The following is a 17,272-nucleotide window of genomic DNA, read 5'->3' as shown; positions in this document are numbered from 1 at the left end:
AACAATATAAGATAGTCACCAAGAAATCCAACAGGGAATTCAGAAGAAACTTCTTTACCCAGAGGCGAAAATGTGGAACTCACTACCACAGGGAATAGTATAGGTGCATTTAAGAGGGAATTAGACATGCATATGAGGGAGAAGGCAATAGATTGTTACGATGGTAGGTTTAAGTGAGATAAGATTGGACAAGGCTCGAGTGGAGCATAAATACTGGCATGTACTGGTTGGGCAGAATGGCCTGTTTCTGTGCGGACATCCTGTGTAATCCAATGTAATTGATTTATCAGCCCTCCCCCCTCCTCTCTTACTATTAGCATACATGGCGATGTACTACATTGCGGTCTTAGACACTCTTCAAATCGATTTCTCAATCTGACAGCTGATCAGAATCTAACTTCTGTTCGTGGATGTTGACGAAGAAATGAGACATCTGCCTGAAGGAGGCGTTATGTTGGCCCTTGCCCACCCGCACCCCCTTCCCAGTTTGTACTGGGGGTCAGGCCCAAACCCAATTCAGAAACGGGACCTCATTGAATTAGTTCCTGGTGAGATGCAGGCACCAGACAAACACATTACTGCAGCTCGCCGGCTGTGGAAGGGTGAGACCCAGTTGGCTGTTATGTAGAAGTGATTGATAAATGGGGTCCGGGGAACAAAGGTGACTCCGAAGGCCCTTGAACAGCCTGGCAGCGGGCCACAGGATATGCTTGTGCCCAGGATTAATACTTCCTGCTGCTCCTGCGCCTGCAAAGTTAGAAACTCAAAATTTTCCTGGGCCTATCTTCTTTGAAGAGCCTGCAGTGAACAGACCCATTGCTCCACCCTCTTGTGTCCACGTTTCGCAATTGTGGTCCTACAATCGACATAAGGCCCCCAGTTTGCACGTTCAAGCAGACTTATGCCTGCCCCGGGCAGCCAATCTGCTCGTCCTTTTCTGAACCCGCCTGAAATTTACATCAATCAGATTTTGGGTGTAAAGAGCAATAACAGCAACAACTTATATTTATATAGCGCCTTTAACATCATGAAAAGTCCCAAGGCACATCACAGGATCATTTTAAAACAAAGTATCACATCATGAGATATTAGACCGGATGACCAAAAGCTTGGTCAAAGGGGTCAGTTTTAAGGAGTCTTAAATGAGGAAAGAAAAGTGGAAAGGTTGTAGGGAGGGAATTTCAGAGCTTGGGTCCAAAGCAACTGAAGGCATGACCACCAATGGAGCGATTATAATTGGGAATGGATAAGAGACCAGAATTAGAGGAGAGCAGATATCAGGGAGGATTATGAGGCTGCAGGAGGTTACAGAGATAGGGATCGTGGGAGGCCATGGAGGAATTTGAAAACAAGGATGAGAATTTTAAAAGCAGGACGTTGCTTGACAATGTAGGTCAGCAAGCACAGGGGTGATAGGAAACGGGACTTGCTGGTAAGTTAAGCCAACATTACTCTGGATGGACTCAAAGTTACAGAGGGTAGAATGTGGGAGAGCAGCCAGGATGGCATTGGAATAGTCAAGTCTAGAGGTAACGGAGGCAAGGATGAGGGTTTCAGCAGGAGATGAGCTGAAACAGATGCAAAGTCGAGCAATGTTATGGAGTTGGGAATGGCGATCTCAGTGGTGGTACAAGCATGAGGTCAGAAGCTCATCTCAGGGTCAAATCTGACACCAAGGCTACGAAGAGTCTGGCTTAATCTCAGACTGTTGCCAGAGAGAGGGATGGAGTCAGTAGCTAGGGAATGGAGTTTGGAAGCTGGGACAGAAAACAGCGGCTTCAGCCTTCCCAATATCTATTTTAGAGATGATGCATTGGGTGCCCCATCTCTGCTCACCAATTTTCAATAGCTGGCTGCCCATTTTTCAGGTTCCAAACAGACCTCCTTGAGTTGAATTTCTCCTCCATTGTGCATTTAAATGCAAGCAACTTTACTTTGACATATGATCTAAATTTGTCATGCCTACGGGAAGATTGCCTTTGTAAATCGAGCACTTTTCAAAGCATTGAAGTTAATGAGTAAAAGTTTCATGTCAGACTAATCAAGCGTCCCATTTAAATCAAATCTCTCAGGAAACAGAGGTCGGGGACCTCCCTTATTTTAATTTACTGCCTTAACGATTGGGTAAGTCCCCTGCCTGCACATTTAAAAAAAAATAAATGTATTTAATTTCAAATTTGAAAATATGTCGAAAAGAGAGGTATGTGACTCAAGCACGTTCCAATTTTGGGCATATGTTGCTTTAAACACATGAAAATAATTATACATTCCACTCTCCAACCAATCTGTTACTTCGAATGCAGAACTTTGTACAGTATTTAAATAGTCTTCTGTCAATAAGAATGCCGTAATGGCAATCCAATATTGGTTAAAAGTTAATTTGTACATATTTTCATCAGCATTTTGACCCATTGCTGAATGGCTTTTATTATATTTAACTTACCTTATAACTAATAGTGCAAGACAAATATTGCACAATTGTCATTTTTATTTTGAAGGTCATGGATGATAATAGGTGGCAGGTGACTGATCGTCAGGGTGTAAAGAGGGTGCAACCCTATCACGATCTGCTTGATGGCCCCAACCAAATGCGTATTAACAACACTGAAGCCAGAAAGTCCCTGCCTGCTTTGTATTACTGGACAGCACCAGAATCATATTTGGGTAATAAGGTAAATTGATTTATTTTCCCAAAAAACAGTTCTATTGAACTCCAAGGGCAGACTTTTTCATCCCATGAGCGGGCGCACTCCCGACCTGAACGGGAGTGAAATAGTGCACGATGACATCGGCCAAGCATCCCGATGTCCCCATTTAACCGCGCACTCTCGCGATCTTTCGATCGGCAGGCGTGCTGCCGCCTCTCGTGGTAATTAAGAGGCCTTTAAGTAATTAATTAAGTTGCATTTTTCGCTGCCCGCTCAACTGTTCTGTTGGCGGGCGGGTAAATCGGCCAGGCGGCCTTTGCGTTTTTAACGAAAACCTCATCCGCAGGTGGAATGAGGTTTCCAACGGTTACCAAAAAAAAAAATTCTAACACCCTTTTTTTTACAGGTCCCTCTTCATGTGACTGAGTCACATGTGGGGACAGGGTTATATCATTCGTAAAAAGTGTGTTTTTCGTTTTAAAACCCTTCAGCTCCCTGAGACAGCTCTGTGCCTTCAGGGGAGCTGTCAGTGCGCGCTCCCCCGCACATGCGCACACTTCAGCGCTCGCGCTCCTCCCGCCCCCAACCCGGTGGAGCTGAGGCTCTTCGCACGCCTTTCACGCTGGCCGGCCGTTAATTGGCCAAGCATCGCGAAATCGCGGTTGGAGCCCCTGAACACAGGCAGCGGTTGGTCTCACAGCCATTCCCGTGCCCGCCTGCCCGACGAGGGGAAAACCCTCCCCCTGATTTTGAAATTGAAATAAAAGAGGCGTTTTGAGATTGTTGCCATGAGAGGCTGATGTGAAAATTGCCGATAAAGTTTCATTTATAAACAGTGAGATGTAACTTTGTCCGGATGAATAGTTCAAGAATAGTCATCAACGCGTGTATTAAGTTTGGTAGGAAACATCTGAATATGTTCACCGTTCAGGTAAATGGAGTTGGCTTGTGTATATTTACTTACCGAACAGCTAACACCATTCAGCAACCAAGGAAGTAAAATACCCGCAGCAATCAAAGATACTTGCACAGGGTGGGCGGTGTTTTATGCTGTTCTCTATGACAGGCTTGGAGGTGGAGGAGGGCATTTAATCAGGCCAGCTTCCCATCTCCTTCCCAATTAAGTCCGTGGCCAGAAGGCCTGTGGACAGTCTTCCTGCCGTGCCGCCAAGTGAGACCTTTAAGGGCCTCTCCCCTCCGCCGCTGGTATTAATCCAGCAGCAGGCAGCCCTGTCGCCACACAGGGAGCACGACTTGCAAACCTGTATGAGGTTGCTTGTGGTCTCCTGGCAGGAGAGGGGTGGGGGCTCCTCATTCAAAGGCACTCAGTGTCTGATCATGGGACCTGGCATCAGGAAGGGGAGCTCGCTGAGAGCCACTGGCTGCCGACCCCACCCGAGTCACCCCTTTCTCATGACCACCCCCACCACCACTTACCTCTGGCCTGGGTGGCTTTGCTTTCCTGGGCCTTTGGTGGGTATCATCCCAACAGCAGCCACCGCCTTCCTGGTGGCAGCTCTCAGCCGGCGGGACTTCCCTCCCCCACGGTCCTGATCCCGTGGAAGGCTTGCCGGTGACCGGTCAATTGCCTCATTGGCAAGTAATAACAATGGGCCTTTCTGGAGGAGACTGCTGAGATCCCTTTCGCCTCCATATAATTCCCCCTCTGTGTCTCATCTTACCATTTTATACAACAGCAGAAAAAATGTTGTTTGGTTGACAAGTCAACTCTGATTGGCTGAGGTGTTGCCATGGAGATAACAGCAGGGAACGATAGGCTCCCCAAGGTCCCAGGCAATTCAGAAAGGCAAAAAGGTTTGTACATGTCCCTTTTGTTTGCAGAGGAGTGACATACATGCATACACAGGGACCTGTTCTCTGCAAACAAAAGGGATTTGTTCAAGCCTTGTGCCTTTTTGGAATTGCCGGGGAGGCTGCAGTTCCCTGTTGCTTTCTCCATGGCAATGCCTCGGCCAACCAAAGTCGACTTACCAACCAATCAGCACCATTTTCTCCTGTAGCATAAATTGATGTGATTGTTTAAAATTTGGCATTCTTGTGTTAGTCCTGATAAGTGCAAGACAAGAAGCTTCGGCAACATGTCTCTCCTTTCAGCAATCTTCACTTGATGTTGTGAAAGGTGCTATATAAATACAAGCCCTTCTTTCTTTTCCTTTGCAGTTGACTGCCTATGGAGGCTACTTGAAGTTCACTGTGTTATATGATTTTCCAATGGAAAGCACTGATAACGAGCTGACCTCTAATATTGATGTCATTATCGAGGTAAGGATGCTGGAAATAATTACAAGTTAAATGAAAACATTGCACAGTGAAACAACTCCCAAACTATGAGGCTAGAGATCTGTACACATTGTACACATTCTCACTGGGTGCACTTGAGGTGACTTACATTTAAGGGGTGATTCTACACTCAAAAGAGTGGAGAACCAGGCTTGAATGAGTATTGATGGGGGAGGTGGTGGCATAGTGGTATTAGCACTGGACTAGGATTCCAGAAACCCAGGGTAATGCTCTTGGGGCCCTGGGTTTGAATTCCACCATGATAGATGGTGAAATTTAAATCCAATAAAGATCTGGATGACAATTGTTGTAAAAACCCATCTGGTTCCCTGCTGACTGCTGTTCTTACCTGGTCTGGCCTACATGTGACTCCAGACAGCAATGTGGTTGATTCTTAAATGCCCTCTGAACAAGGGCAATTAGGGATGGTCAATAAATGCTGGCCTAGCCAGTGACATCCACATCCCATGAACGAATAAAAATAATGGGTTGGAGTTAGGGGCATAACCCCAGATCTCTGATCCACACACTCACGAAGCAAGACTACATTCCCACTTCCCCAGAAGCATGGGATCATGCAATTACCATCATGCCTATATGGAGGCACCAGTATGTTTCAGTTTTAGATCATGTAAAACATCATTACATCAGGAAGTAAATTAATCACAGTTTGAAGTGTGACTTTTATTGTCACAGTAATTCATATGCAGAATTATGTTATTAAGCAGAAGTGAACCCTTGGGATTCACATAGTTAATCATTTACAATAAAAGCCGCCTTAATCCTGGTAAACTCTCATGTGATGATTCTTATTATCACCCCTTTTGTTGATGCCGGAAGGCTTTAATGTCCTTTCGTAAACATTATTAAGCGTCAAATACTCGGAGCATACTGATCACTGGCCGGTGCACAAAGACTGCCTAAACACCGGAATTAGCAAAGTAACATAAACATTGGTGTTTTGCAAGACTGTAATCTAATCTGTGGGATTAATTGTTGTAAATTGATTAAATTCCCTCTTGCGATTTATTGAACTCAAGCCCTTGATTAGATTACATAGAGATGCTGGCTAAATAGGAGTAATTACAAAGCAGAGTCTCATCAAGGGGTTCAAATGATGACATTAACTATGAAAGCAATCTGGTTTGTCACCTAAATTACAAAATTCGATTATTTTAATTATAGTTGCTCACATATGCTCATTTTTTTAGGATGTATATTTTGTTTCTTAGTCTGAAAGTTATGGGTTCACACCCCCACATGAAGAATTCAGTACATAATCTAGGCTGGCACTCCATTACAATACCCAGGAGATTCTGTATTGTCCTTCAGCTAAAATGTTAAACTAATGCTCTGTTTTGTTATTCTGGTTGTTCAAATGACTGTGAAAGGTAGAAAAGCTCCTCCACCTGCTGTATTTTCATGCTCTTTCAATTTGACCTGCCTGTTCAGTGGTGAGGATGGTTGAAAAGTAATTCTCCTTTTGTGGAGATGTTCCTGTGATTTCCTTTGCATCTCTCCCCTCTCCTGTTTGTTAATAAGCAAAGTTTACATTGAAATAAGTCAGTCAGTTCCCCTAAATTCAGGTGTTGTCATGAACAAGAGAGAATCTAACCATCGCCCCTTGACATTCAATGGGATTACCATAGCTGAATCCCCACTATCAACATCCTGTGGGTTACCATTGACCATAAACTGAACTGGACTAGCCACATAAACACTGTGGCTACAAGAGCAGGTCAGAGGCTAGGAACACTGAGTAACTCACCTCCTGACACTCCAAAGCCTGTCCAACATCTACAAGGCACAGTCAGGAGTGTGATGGAATACTCTCCGCTTGCCTGGATATGTGCAGCCCCAACAACACTCAAGAAGCTTGCTGCTATTCAGGACAAAGCAGCCCTCTTGATTGGCACTTTCATGCCAAACAGCATAAGCAACAAGTCTTAGACAGAGCTAAGCAATTCCACAACCAATAGATCAGATCTATGCTCTGCAGTACTGCCACATCCAGCCGTGAATAATGGTGGACAATTAAACAATGAACTGGAGGAGGAGACTCCACAAATATCCCCATCAACAATGATGGGGGAACCCAGCACATTAGTGCAAAAGATGAGGCTGAAGCACTTGCTACAATTTGCAGCTAGAAATGCCGAGTGGATGATTCATCTCAGCCTCCTCCGGAGGTCCCCAGCATCACTGGTGCCAGTCTTCAGCCAATTCAATTCACTCCATGTGATATCAAAAAATGGCTGAAGGCACTGGATATTGCAAAGGCTATGGGCTCTAACAATATTCAGGGAATAGTACTGAAGACTTGTGCTCCAGAACTTGCTGCACCTCTAGCCAAGCTGTTCCAGTGCAGCTACAACACTGATATCTACTCAGCAAAGTGGAAAATTGCCCAGGTATGTCCTGTACACAAAAAGCAGGACAAATCCAACGCAGCCAATTACTGCCCCATCAGTCGACTCTCGATCATCAGTAAAGTGATGGAAGGGGTCATCAACAGTGCTATCAAGCGGCACTTGCTTAGCAATAACCTGCTCACTGGCGCTCAGTTTGGGTTCTGCCAGGGCCATTCATTTCCTGACCTCATTACAGCCTAGGTTCAAACATAGACAAAAGAGCTGAACTCTTGAGGCGAGATGAGAGTGACTGTCCTTGACATCAATGCAGCATTTGGCTGAGTGTGGCACCAAGGAGCCCTAGCAAAACTGGAGTCAATGTGAATCAGGGGGAAAACTCTCCATTGGTTGGAGTCATGCCTAGCACAAGGGAAGATGGTTGTGGTTGTTGGAGGCCAGTCATCTCAGCTCCAGGACATCACTGCAGGAGTTCCTCAGAGTAGTGTCCTAGGCCCAACCACCTTCAGCTGCTTCATCAATGACCTTCCCTCCATCATAAGGTCAGAAGTGGGGATGTTCGCTGTGATTGCACAATGTTCAGCACTATTTGCGACTCCTCAGACACTGAAACAGTCCATGTCCAAATGCAGCAAGACCTGGGCAAAATTCAGGCTTGGGCTGACAAGTGGCAAGTAACATTCGTGCCACACAAGTGCCAGGGATCTCCAAAAAGAGACAATCTAACCATGCCCCCTTGACAATCAATGGCATTACCATCGCTGAGTCCCCCACTATCAACATCCTGGGGGTTACCATTGATCAGAAACTGAGCTGGACTAGCCATATAAATACTGTGGCTACAAGAGCAGGTCAGAGGTTAGGAATCGTGTGGCAAGTGACTCACTTCCTGACTCCCCAAAGCCTATCTACACTCAGGAGTGTGATGGAATACTCTCCACTTGCCTGGATGAGTGCAGCTTCAACAACACTCAAGAAGCTTGACACCACCCAGGACAAAGCAGCCCACTTGATTGGCACCCTATCCACAAACATTCACTCCCTCCACCACTGACGCACTGTGGCAGCAGTGCGTAACATCTAAAAGATGCACTGCAGGAACTCACCAAGGTTCCTTTGGGAGCACCTTCCGAACCCACGACCACTACCGTCTAGAAGGACAAGAGCAGCAGACACATGGGAACACCGCCACCTGGAAGTTCCTCTCCAAGCCTCTCGCCATCCTGACTTGGAAATATATCGTTGTTCCTTCACTGTCGCTGGGTCAAAATCCTGGAACTCCCTCCCTAACAGCACTGTGGGTGTACCTACACCTCAGGGACTGCAGCAGTTCAAGAAGGCAGCTCACCACCACCTTCTCAAGGGGCAATTAACAATGGGCAATAAATGTTTGCCTAGCAAGCGATGCCCACATCCTATGAATGAATTTTTAAAAATTGAAGGCTGTGTGATTTTATCCAAATTGGCATCGACTGAGGAGGGAGAAGGATAAAGAGTAGCATTTAACACGACATAATTTGGCCAACTTTTGCATTGCCTCATGGGGTACATTTTGCTTCATTTGCTAATGTCAAAGTAGCATTTGTATTCACCCTGATTTACTGGCTTCAGTTCGCAGGGGGAGAAAAATATTCCTCCTGTGCCAACATCATGTCGAAACTCATCATGGTCTGGAAGTGATGTCTCCAATGCAGATTTGATTGGCAGGCTGTTTTGCTTACCAAAGACATTACTTGTAAAATATGTTTGTGGTCTTTCATTTTTTGTGCCAGTTCGGTTAGGCTAACTCTCACTTCCAGGTCATTCGCCGTTCATGTTTCTTGCTTCCAACATCTAGCCTTACACTGCATTGCAGTATTAAGGAGGTGTTGCATTGTCAGGGCTGCCACCATTCAGGAGAGGTATTAAACTGTGTGCTCCAGTGGTTCATATCAATATCAAAAAATCCCATGAAACTATTTCTTCCGATCTCTGGACCACAATTGCTTCTTCACCAACAATACTGAGAATAAATTAACTAGTCATTCATATCCACGCTGCTCATAGGGTCTTGCTGCATGCAAGATAGCTTTCACATTTCTCCGCATTACAAGAGTCTGCTGAAATGTTCCTGTTTGAAGCTTTATGTTATTGTATAATGACGCGTGTAATCACTGGATTGTTCTGTCTAGACTACAATATTTTCCCGGTGCTGCGCCGAAAATGATCCCCCTCACTTTGTAAGCTGACTGTGTACATTTTAATCACTTAGGGCAATGGCCGAACACTGAGTACAGGGCCCGAAGGCCTCCTGCTCCAACCGTATGAAGAACAATTGGTTGCAGTTCGATTCCTACCCGAGAACTTCGTGGACATTAATACAAATAATGCAATAGACCGGGATCGACTAATGACAGTTCTCGTAAATGTAACACGCCTGCAGATCAGGGCCACGTACAACGTTGCCAGAAAGGCTGTGTACAGGTGAGTGTACACATTCAACAAGTGTAAAGGGCTACACGAAAGAAGTGGGATGAGAATTGTTACAAGTTCAGGGTCTTGCCTTCAATATTCTCTTGGAGACAGTAGTGCACCTCATGCCAGTAAGTGGTTTAATGCGGCCTGAGATATACTGTAGAAGTGTACCCATATTGCAAACATCTAGCTGTTACATAGCATAACCAAAGGCTGCAACAAGAAGATGAAAACGATTGGTGGAATGTGGGTGTTACTGGCCCGGCCAGCATTTATTGCCCATCCCCAATTGCCCTTGTTTAAAGGGCACTTAAAAGAGTCAGCCACACTGTTGTGGGTCTGGAGTCACATGTAGGCCAGACCAGGTAAGGACAGCAGATTTCCTTCCCTAATGGACATTAGTGAACCAGATGGGTTTTTATGACAATCGACAATGGTTTCATGGTCATCATTAGACTTTTAATCCCAGTTTTTTATTGGATTCAAACTCCACCACTAGTGGTGGGATTCGAGCTACTATGCCACCACCTCTCCCATCCCTTACAGTCTGAAACAGGAGAATTTATAGCAGAGAGTTCGATGTTTCCAACCCTTGTGAGCTGAACTGGATGATCATCCCTTTCACATTTCATTGTAAAGGTAGAAAAAGTACCTGGTGAGATAAGGATAGATGTGAATTTTTAAGCTGCTCTGCTTCACAGCAAGTGTTTGTGGAGAGCAACGCTTATGATTGGAAAGAATACAAAAATAATAGACACACTACTTGTCCCTATAGCTGTGGGCCATTGTAATTGGTATAAACTTAGAAACACAGGGCAGCGTTTTCCCCCTGTGGAGGAGGGGGGGGGCATGCAGGCAGGTTCCCGATTGGACCACCAATTTACATGGGCAGGCCAATTAAGGCCCGCCCAGCGTGACATCCGCCCGGAAGTGCTGTGCGTTCCCTGTGCGGGGGAGGAAGGGAGTCCCTGAGCTGGGAGTACGCTCTTACGCACGTGCGCGTGGAAGAGCGCACAGATCTCTCCCTGAGGCAAAGTGCTGCCTCAGGGAGATCGGTTGAACTTCTAAAAATTTATTAAAGGTAAGAAAAAATTTTCCTGACATGTCTCCTCATGTGCCACTGTCACATGAGCTGGGACATGTCCATTACTTTTATTTAAAGATTTTCCAAACATTTTAAATCCCCCATGAAACCTCATCCCACTCGTGGATAAGGTTCATGCTTTTTTGGAAGGCCGCCTGGGCTCCTCGCCTGCCCGCCAACCTTAAGGTTGGACGGGCGGGTCCATTAATCATTTTAATTACTTTTATAATGGCCTTAATAGGCCGTTGACAGGTCAGCAGGCGTGCAGCCAAGTCGACTGCGCACCCACCAAACTGAAAATCTTATGTGACGCGGGGTGACGTCGGGATGCACACCGACGTCACCCCGCGTTGTTTTATGCGTCGGCGAGCGGGTCCCGCCCCTGCTTGCCGATGGAAATTGCTACCCTATGTTTCAATGAGATCCCCTCTCAATCTTCTAAACTCCAGTGACTGCTTCAAAATAGCTTCAAAATAGTTTCTAAGCCACCCCTTGCATGTTCCCTTACATAAGTAGAGAAGTTTTACTACAGCTGTACAGAGTCATAGTCAGGGCACATCTGGAGTATTGTGTATGGTTTTGGTCTCCCGATTTGAAAAAAGATATAATTGCATTAGAATGAGTTCAGAGAAGGTTCACTTGACTCATTCCTGGGATGTGGGGCTTATCTTATGAAGAAAGGTTGAACAGGTTAGGCCTAGGCCCATTGGAGTTTTGAAGAATGAGAAGTGACCTTATTGAAACATAAGGTTCTGAGGTGATTCGATAGAGTAGATAGCATGAGGATGTTTCCACTTGTGGGAGAGACTAGAACCAGGGAACACAGTTTGAGAATAAGAAGTCTATCGTTTAAGACAAAGATGAGGAGAATTTTTTTTCTCTCAAAGGGTCATTAGTATGTGGAATTCTCTTGCCCAGAGAGCAGTGGAGACTGGGTCACTGAATTTATTCAAGGCAGAGTTAGATAGGTTTTTGATAGACAAGGGTTATGGGGGGGCAGGCGGCAAAGTGGAGCTGAAATCACAAACAGGTCAGCCATGATCTTATTGAATGGCAGAGCAGGCTTGAAGGGCTGAATGGCCTACCCCTGTTTCTGAGTCCTATGTTCCCTATGTTCCTTCTGATCATGCTCTTGCGGCTTCAGGTTTAACACTACCTTCATCAGAAAAAAAAGCCTTTCCAATACAAAGCGTAAGTGGTGAGACAAGCAAATCGTTTGTTTATTATTTAGTCTGTGGGGAAGCAACATCAAAGCTTATCTCATTAATATTAACTGCCTGTTGTCACTATGTCATTCTCAACTTTCCCGAATACAATTTACTTCAAAAACCTCAACATTTCAAAAAAAAAAAAAATCTTTTTCTTCTCTCTGTGTAGTAATGGTCAAAAATTCTAAAATGTATTTTTAAGATTTGTCTGGTATCTTACAAATTGTTATCACAGCAGGGAACAGTGAGTTGCTGAGCAATTTGATGGAAAATTGCCAAATTGTCATTGTGAAAGCATCAAGTTGTATTTGAAAGCTTACTCCAGTGTTTTGCAGTGGTTGTAGTATTTTAACTAGCAACTCAAATCCTACCACAGTACATTGTGAAAATCAGTTCAATAAATCGGGTAGCTTGAGGGATTACACTAGAAAAAATGTTTATGGGAGTTGCCATTTTATTATAAAAACAGAATTTAGAGATGTCACTCCTTCTCAAGGCATAATCCCATGCTATAACTCTTATTGGCTGCTGAAATGGCCCAGATGAGATTCAATTAAAGGAACAATCATTTCTCCAGTACATGATCCATTACCAGCTTCTCAGGCTAAAGGGAGGAAATGCCTTCACTTTATTCAATCAGTACAATACAACCTGCTGTATGTCAGCAACAAATCTGCTTCTCTCATGTTCCTTCTTGGCTGTAAATTAAAACCTGATGATCTTAATCCTGAACTTTATTTTTTTTAATTTTTTTAAAGGAAATCATGCTTTGCTTTCTGCTAATACTAAGCTGTGCATGATCAAGAATGGACATCAAGCTGCCTGTTAGTAAAAAAGGACAGCTGATCATTTTTGACATACTACTTATCCATCTTCTCAGTTTATCCTGACCCTCTCTCTCACTACTCCCTCTCAGGTTGCACTGGCACTTCCCTCCCACTGTAAAGTAAAATCCCCAACTTCTCTCCCCTCCTTTGTCTTCTTCATGGTCATCCACTTGCTTTTCTTTCACTGCTGTCTACTCCCTCCTTGCCACCCAACCCATTTCTCCCTCCCCAGACATTATGGCCCTTCCCCCTTTCCATGCACCCTGGTTTCCATCCTCGCCATGCATTCTGGACAATCCAGCCACAACCTCCACACTCACCATGCATTCTGTCCTCTTTATGAGCTTTTCTGACCCATCCCCGTGACATGCATTATCCTCCTTTCCCCTTTCCCTACCCATTCACTGTTCATTTTCTCCTCAAGCATTCATTTCCCTTATGCAGCCCTCCCCAAATCCACTGGCCAACATCCCAGACAGGTCTCTTACCATCTCTCCCACTGGCCAGGTTTGCTGACTCTGTAGAGCGCAGGCAGGAAATCCTGTCCTTGCAACATTCTCTCCTACGGTGCACAGAGGCATCAAGCCTGGCCATTAGTGAAATGGGAACTGTCTGGCACTTCAGCCACCAGGCTCAGAAGGAGCAGGTTGGGCAGGGGTGCAGGGAATGATATCTTAGTTGCATTGATTTGGGCAATCAGGCAGTTTCTCTTTCTTACAGCTGTTGTAGATATAGAGCAATAATTATAATTCTGCATTCTAGTTGTAAAGCATCAGGAGTAGTGAAGAATATTGTATTTGTCAATCGGACACTGAGTTGTCGCATGCTTCATGGTCTCTTCCACATGACCCACAGTTGCCCAGTGGAGAATTTTAAATTTTCCATTTGTACATCAAATATTTTCAGCTGCTCTGGTTTGGGTGGATGTGCTTTAGGGTGGCCCACAGGCTTCGTTGAAGATCAAAGCCAGGGATCTTCTGCATTGGGTCTTCCACAAGGGGTTTGTTTGTGTCTTCCTCTGAATCCCATTTGGTTTTCCAAGCTTCATCAGGGTCGAAGTCGCATTGTCGAAGGTTAAGTGCCTGGGTGAAAAGGGGCTTGTAAAAGGGACGGTGTTGCAGTCCTGGTCGATGCGGAGATGCTTGTTTTCCTCGACTCGCTGGGCCTCTCAGAGGGTTGCAGCATTAAGGCGAGAGGATGGGGGTGCGATGTGTGTCAGTACCAGGAAGCTAGGATGATGGCATTGCCTCAGGAATTGCAGTGTTATACCACATTGGTACGTCAACAGATGGATATCAACAAGCCGAGTGTGGCTACTTTTTGTCCATATCAGTACACAGCACTCAGCAACAGAGTGCCACAAGATCACAAGACCCAGCGCTGATGTCCAAAACACTGATACCGATGCTCCCCAACTTCTGCTCACCAGGTTAACCATCGTCTTCAGCTTGGTATCCACCCTTTCAGATGACCGTAAAATGTTAGCGTGTGGGCCAGCTTCACTCTGGGATTGGCCAGAATGGGGTCGTGTGTCACAGTGCAACCTCAGAAGTTCATTCTCAGATGTGACATTCCTGTTGTCCAAATGGAATGCAGTAGAGGTTATTTTATTGGGAGAGGGGTTATTTAGTATCCATTTCCAGAAGCATTGGCCAGGATTTTCCAGTTGTCGGGTGAGCTCGGTGGGAGCGAGCAGGGGTGGTCACGGAGCTGTTCGCCGCCCGCGATCAGCTCCGCACCGCGATTTCATGTGTGCGGGCCAATTAAGGCCCGACCTGCGTGGATTGCGAGCAGTAGCGCTGAGTGCTACCTGTGCGGGCAGGGGGAGGAGGGAGAGCCGGGTCCAGAGCGCAGTTCTCACACGCGCACAAAAGAGCACTTCAATCTCCGAGGCATGGAGCTGCCTCAGGGAGATTGAAGTGCTATTTAAAAAAATAACTAAAGACAATAAGAATTTAATGAAACATGTCCCCCCGTGTGACTGTGTCACATGGGATGGGACATGTTTTTATTTCCAAAAGAAAGTTTTTATTTAATTAGCAGTAGCTTTAGGAAATCTCATCCTGCTCGTGGATGAGGTTTCCTAAAAAACATAAAGGCCGCTTGGCCTTTTCGCTTGCCCACCAATTAAATATAAGGTTGGACGGGCAGCGTAAAATTCAACTCAATTACCTTGTTAATGGCCTTAATAGGCCTTTCAATTATCAGTGGGTGCGCAGCTGACTCCTCCACCCGTCTGCCGAACGAAACATTGCTCGAGTTCATAATGACGCTGGGATGCACGCCTGACATCGTCGTGGCATCATTTTACATTCCAGCTTGTCGGGCCCACGCCCGCACGCTGAATGTAAAATTCTGCCCATTGTTTCATGCTATTTAGGCCCCTGTTAGGCAAATTTGCGTGACTAAATTAGCAGCACATTGCTCAGGCGCAGTGTGAAGGGAATTGGCAGCCTCCTGGCAGTCCATTATGAGGAACAAAGGTGAGCTATCCCAATGAGCAGGTTATTGCTGAACATCTGCCTATTACCCAGCATTGTCCATGGCAGGCATGGTATTTTGAAGCAAGGATGATCCTGCTTTAGAATCAGTCCTTTAACGCAGACCGTGTCATTGGCTGGTACAGACCTACAAAGGCTTCTCTGGTCTTGGATTTCTCCTGGAATCTGGCCTCAAGCAGTGACACAGTGGTAGGGCAGCCAAAATGTTGTCACCATGAAATTCAATGGTTGGCATGTATATTAATGTTTTGCCAGGAAATAAATAGAGCCTGGAAACATCTGATTAAATAATATCCGATGATGTAAGCTATGGTGTTAGATTGGCAGAATTGTTTAGAGTTTAGCTGTCAGGGTCACAAGTATGGGACATTTTTATTTGATTAATCACAATGCAGATCTGATTAACCAGTTGGATGTAAGCCAAACTTGAATGAGACAGAATACAAGCCTGTGTGGCACTTAAAATAAGCACTTACAATAAGCTACCAGAGCTTAGCTTGTCCTGTCTAGTTTACGTAGACATTGGTTATATTTACCCTAAAAAAAAAACCCACAATTGATCCACTTCACTTTGATAAGTGTTATAACAGTGGCAATTATGCAAATCTTTGTACTTTCAGGCTGAATTCTGTCACCTTGGATGTTGCAAATCCCAATGCCATTGACATTCTGCCCGCAGTGGATGTTGAACACTGTGAATGCCCACCAGGCTACTCTGGCATTTCCTGTGAGGTAATACAGAAATCTCTTATCATTGGTTATATCTTTATGCCAACATTGTTAGTATTAGAGGATATTAAAGGAAAATTGTCTCTTTTGTTGCAGGCAACTTATGCTAATGTTGTAACATTTAGGATTCATTGCCTTTCAATTGTGCAGGGCTACTCATGCCCTCCCTGCCCAATTATAGAGCAGACTAGCAGTATCTAGATTGTGAAAATGAGAGACACTAATGTTATGATGTGGCAGGTGGTATTTGCCAGGCTAACCAAATCCACAAGAAAAACTAGGCTGTGCTATCATGGCAGTTTTGCAATTCGTATTTATTACGAGAAGGTATATACACTGAATTTTGAAGTAATGAGTCCACTAACAATGTTAGAGATTTAAAAAATTAAATTAAAACATTTGTTAACAAAAGAAAAAAATTCAAACACATACATAAGATTACAGTTACTCGATAGTATAACAAATCCCAAAATTCTTAAAAACCTGACTCCCACCTACATACTTTATGTAAGGCAACAGTCCAACATAGATTCTAAATTTAAATAAGCAATCCAGCAAGGTTACCACAGCACCCATTCAACAGTGGAATTCCAAAGGATTTTTCACACAACTTTAGTTACTGGAACACCAGATTTCTGCAACGTGGCTAAAGGCTGTTTCCCCACAACTGTTTTACATGGTGTATCTTCCAAACCTTACAGCCACCCCCACATAGCCTTCCATCAGTCCTTATATATGTTTTTCTCTCTCTTAAATGTGCAAAATCCCATTGTTCTACATGTCTTTGGAAATTTACTTTTCCCATAATATAAAAATCTTTCATCTCATCATTATGGTCAGCAATTTTTAAAATAAAAGTATTGCTTTGCCTCACTTATCTTGGTTAGTTGTGAACACTAAACCATTGCTTTGAAAATCAAGCAACCCCTTCCCTTATCTAAAAATGCAAATTTTATTCACACCCTATCTGTGGAACTCTCATCCAAACTCATCCATCTCCATTTCAAAAGTCTGCATTACATGCAACTCTTGATAGCTTCAATCTTGTAGTTTAAGCGTCTCTAGTCTAATTAAATTAGTCACACAGACCGAACTGTCTACACTGACACCCATAATCCTACAATAGTATTATGGAAAATATGATAGTTTTG

General features: G+C 44.5%; 1 protein-coding gene across 1 annotated transcript in view; it reads left to right on the top strand.

The window, feature by feature from the left end:
- Positions 1 to 17,272, top strand: part of lama1 (laminin, alpha 1) — a 327,154-nt gene that overhangs the window by 120,770 nt on the left and 189,112 nt on the right. The window contains exons 12-15 of the mRNA XM_078541251.1: positions 2,499 to 2,672; positions 4,830 to 4,931; positions 9,570 to 9,781; positions 16,013 to 16,124. Coding sequence (XP_078397377.1) covers positions 2,499 to 2,672; positions 4,830 to 4,931; positions 9,570 to 9,781; positions 16,013 to 16,124 — 600 coding nt within the window. The remainder of the gene's footprint in view (positions 1 to 2,498; positions 2,673 to 4,829; positions 4,932 to 9,569; positions 9,782 to 16,012; positions 16,125 to 17,272) is intronic.

The sequence above is a fragment of the Cetorhinus maximus genome, chromosome 4 (genome assembly GCF_964194155.1).
Source record: "Cetorhinus maximus chromosome 4, sCetMax3.hap1.1, whole genome shotgun sequence".
In the NCBI taxonomy this organism is placed as follows: Eukaryota; Metazoa; Chordata; class Chondrichthyes; order Lamniformes; family Cetorhinidae; genus Cetorhinus; species Cetorhinus maximus.
This window is presented reverse-complemented; position numbering and strand designations above follow the sequence as displayed.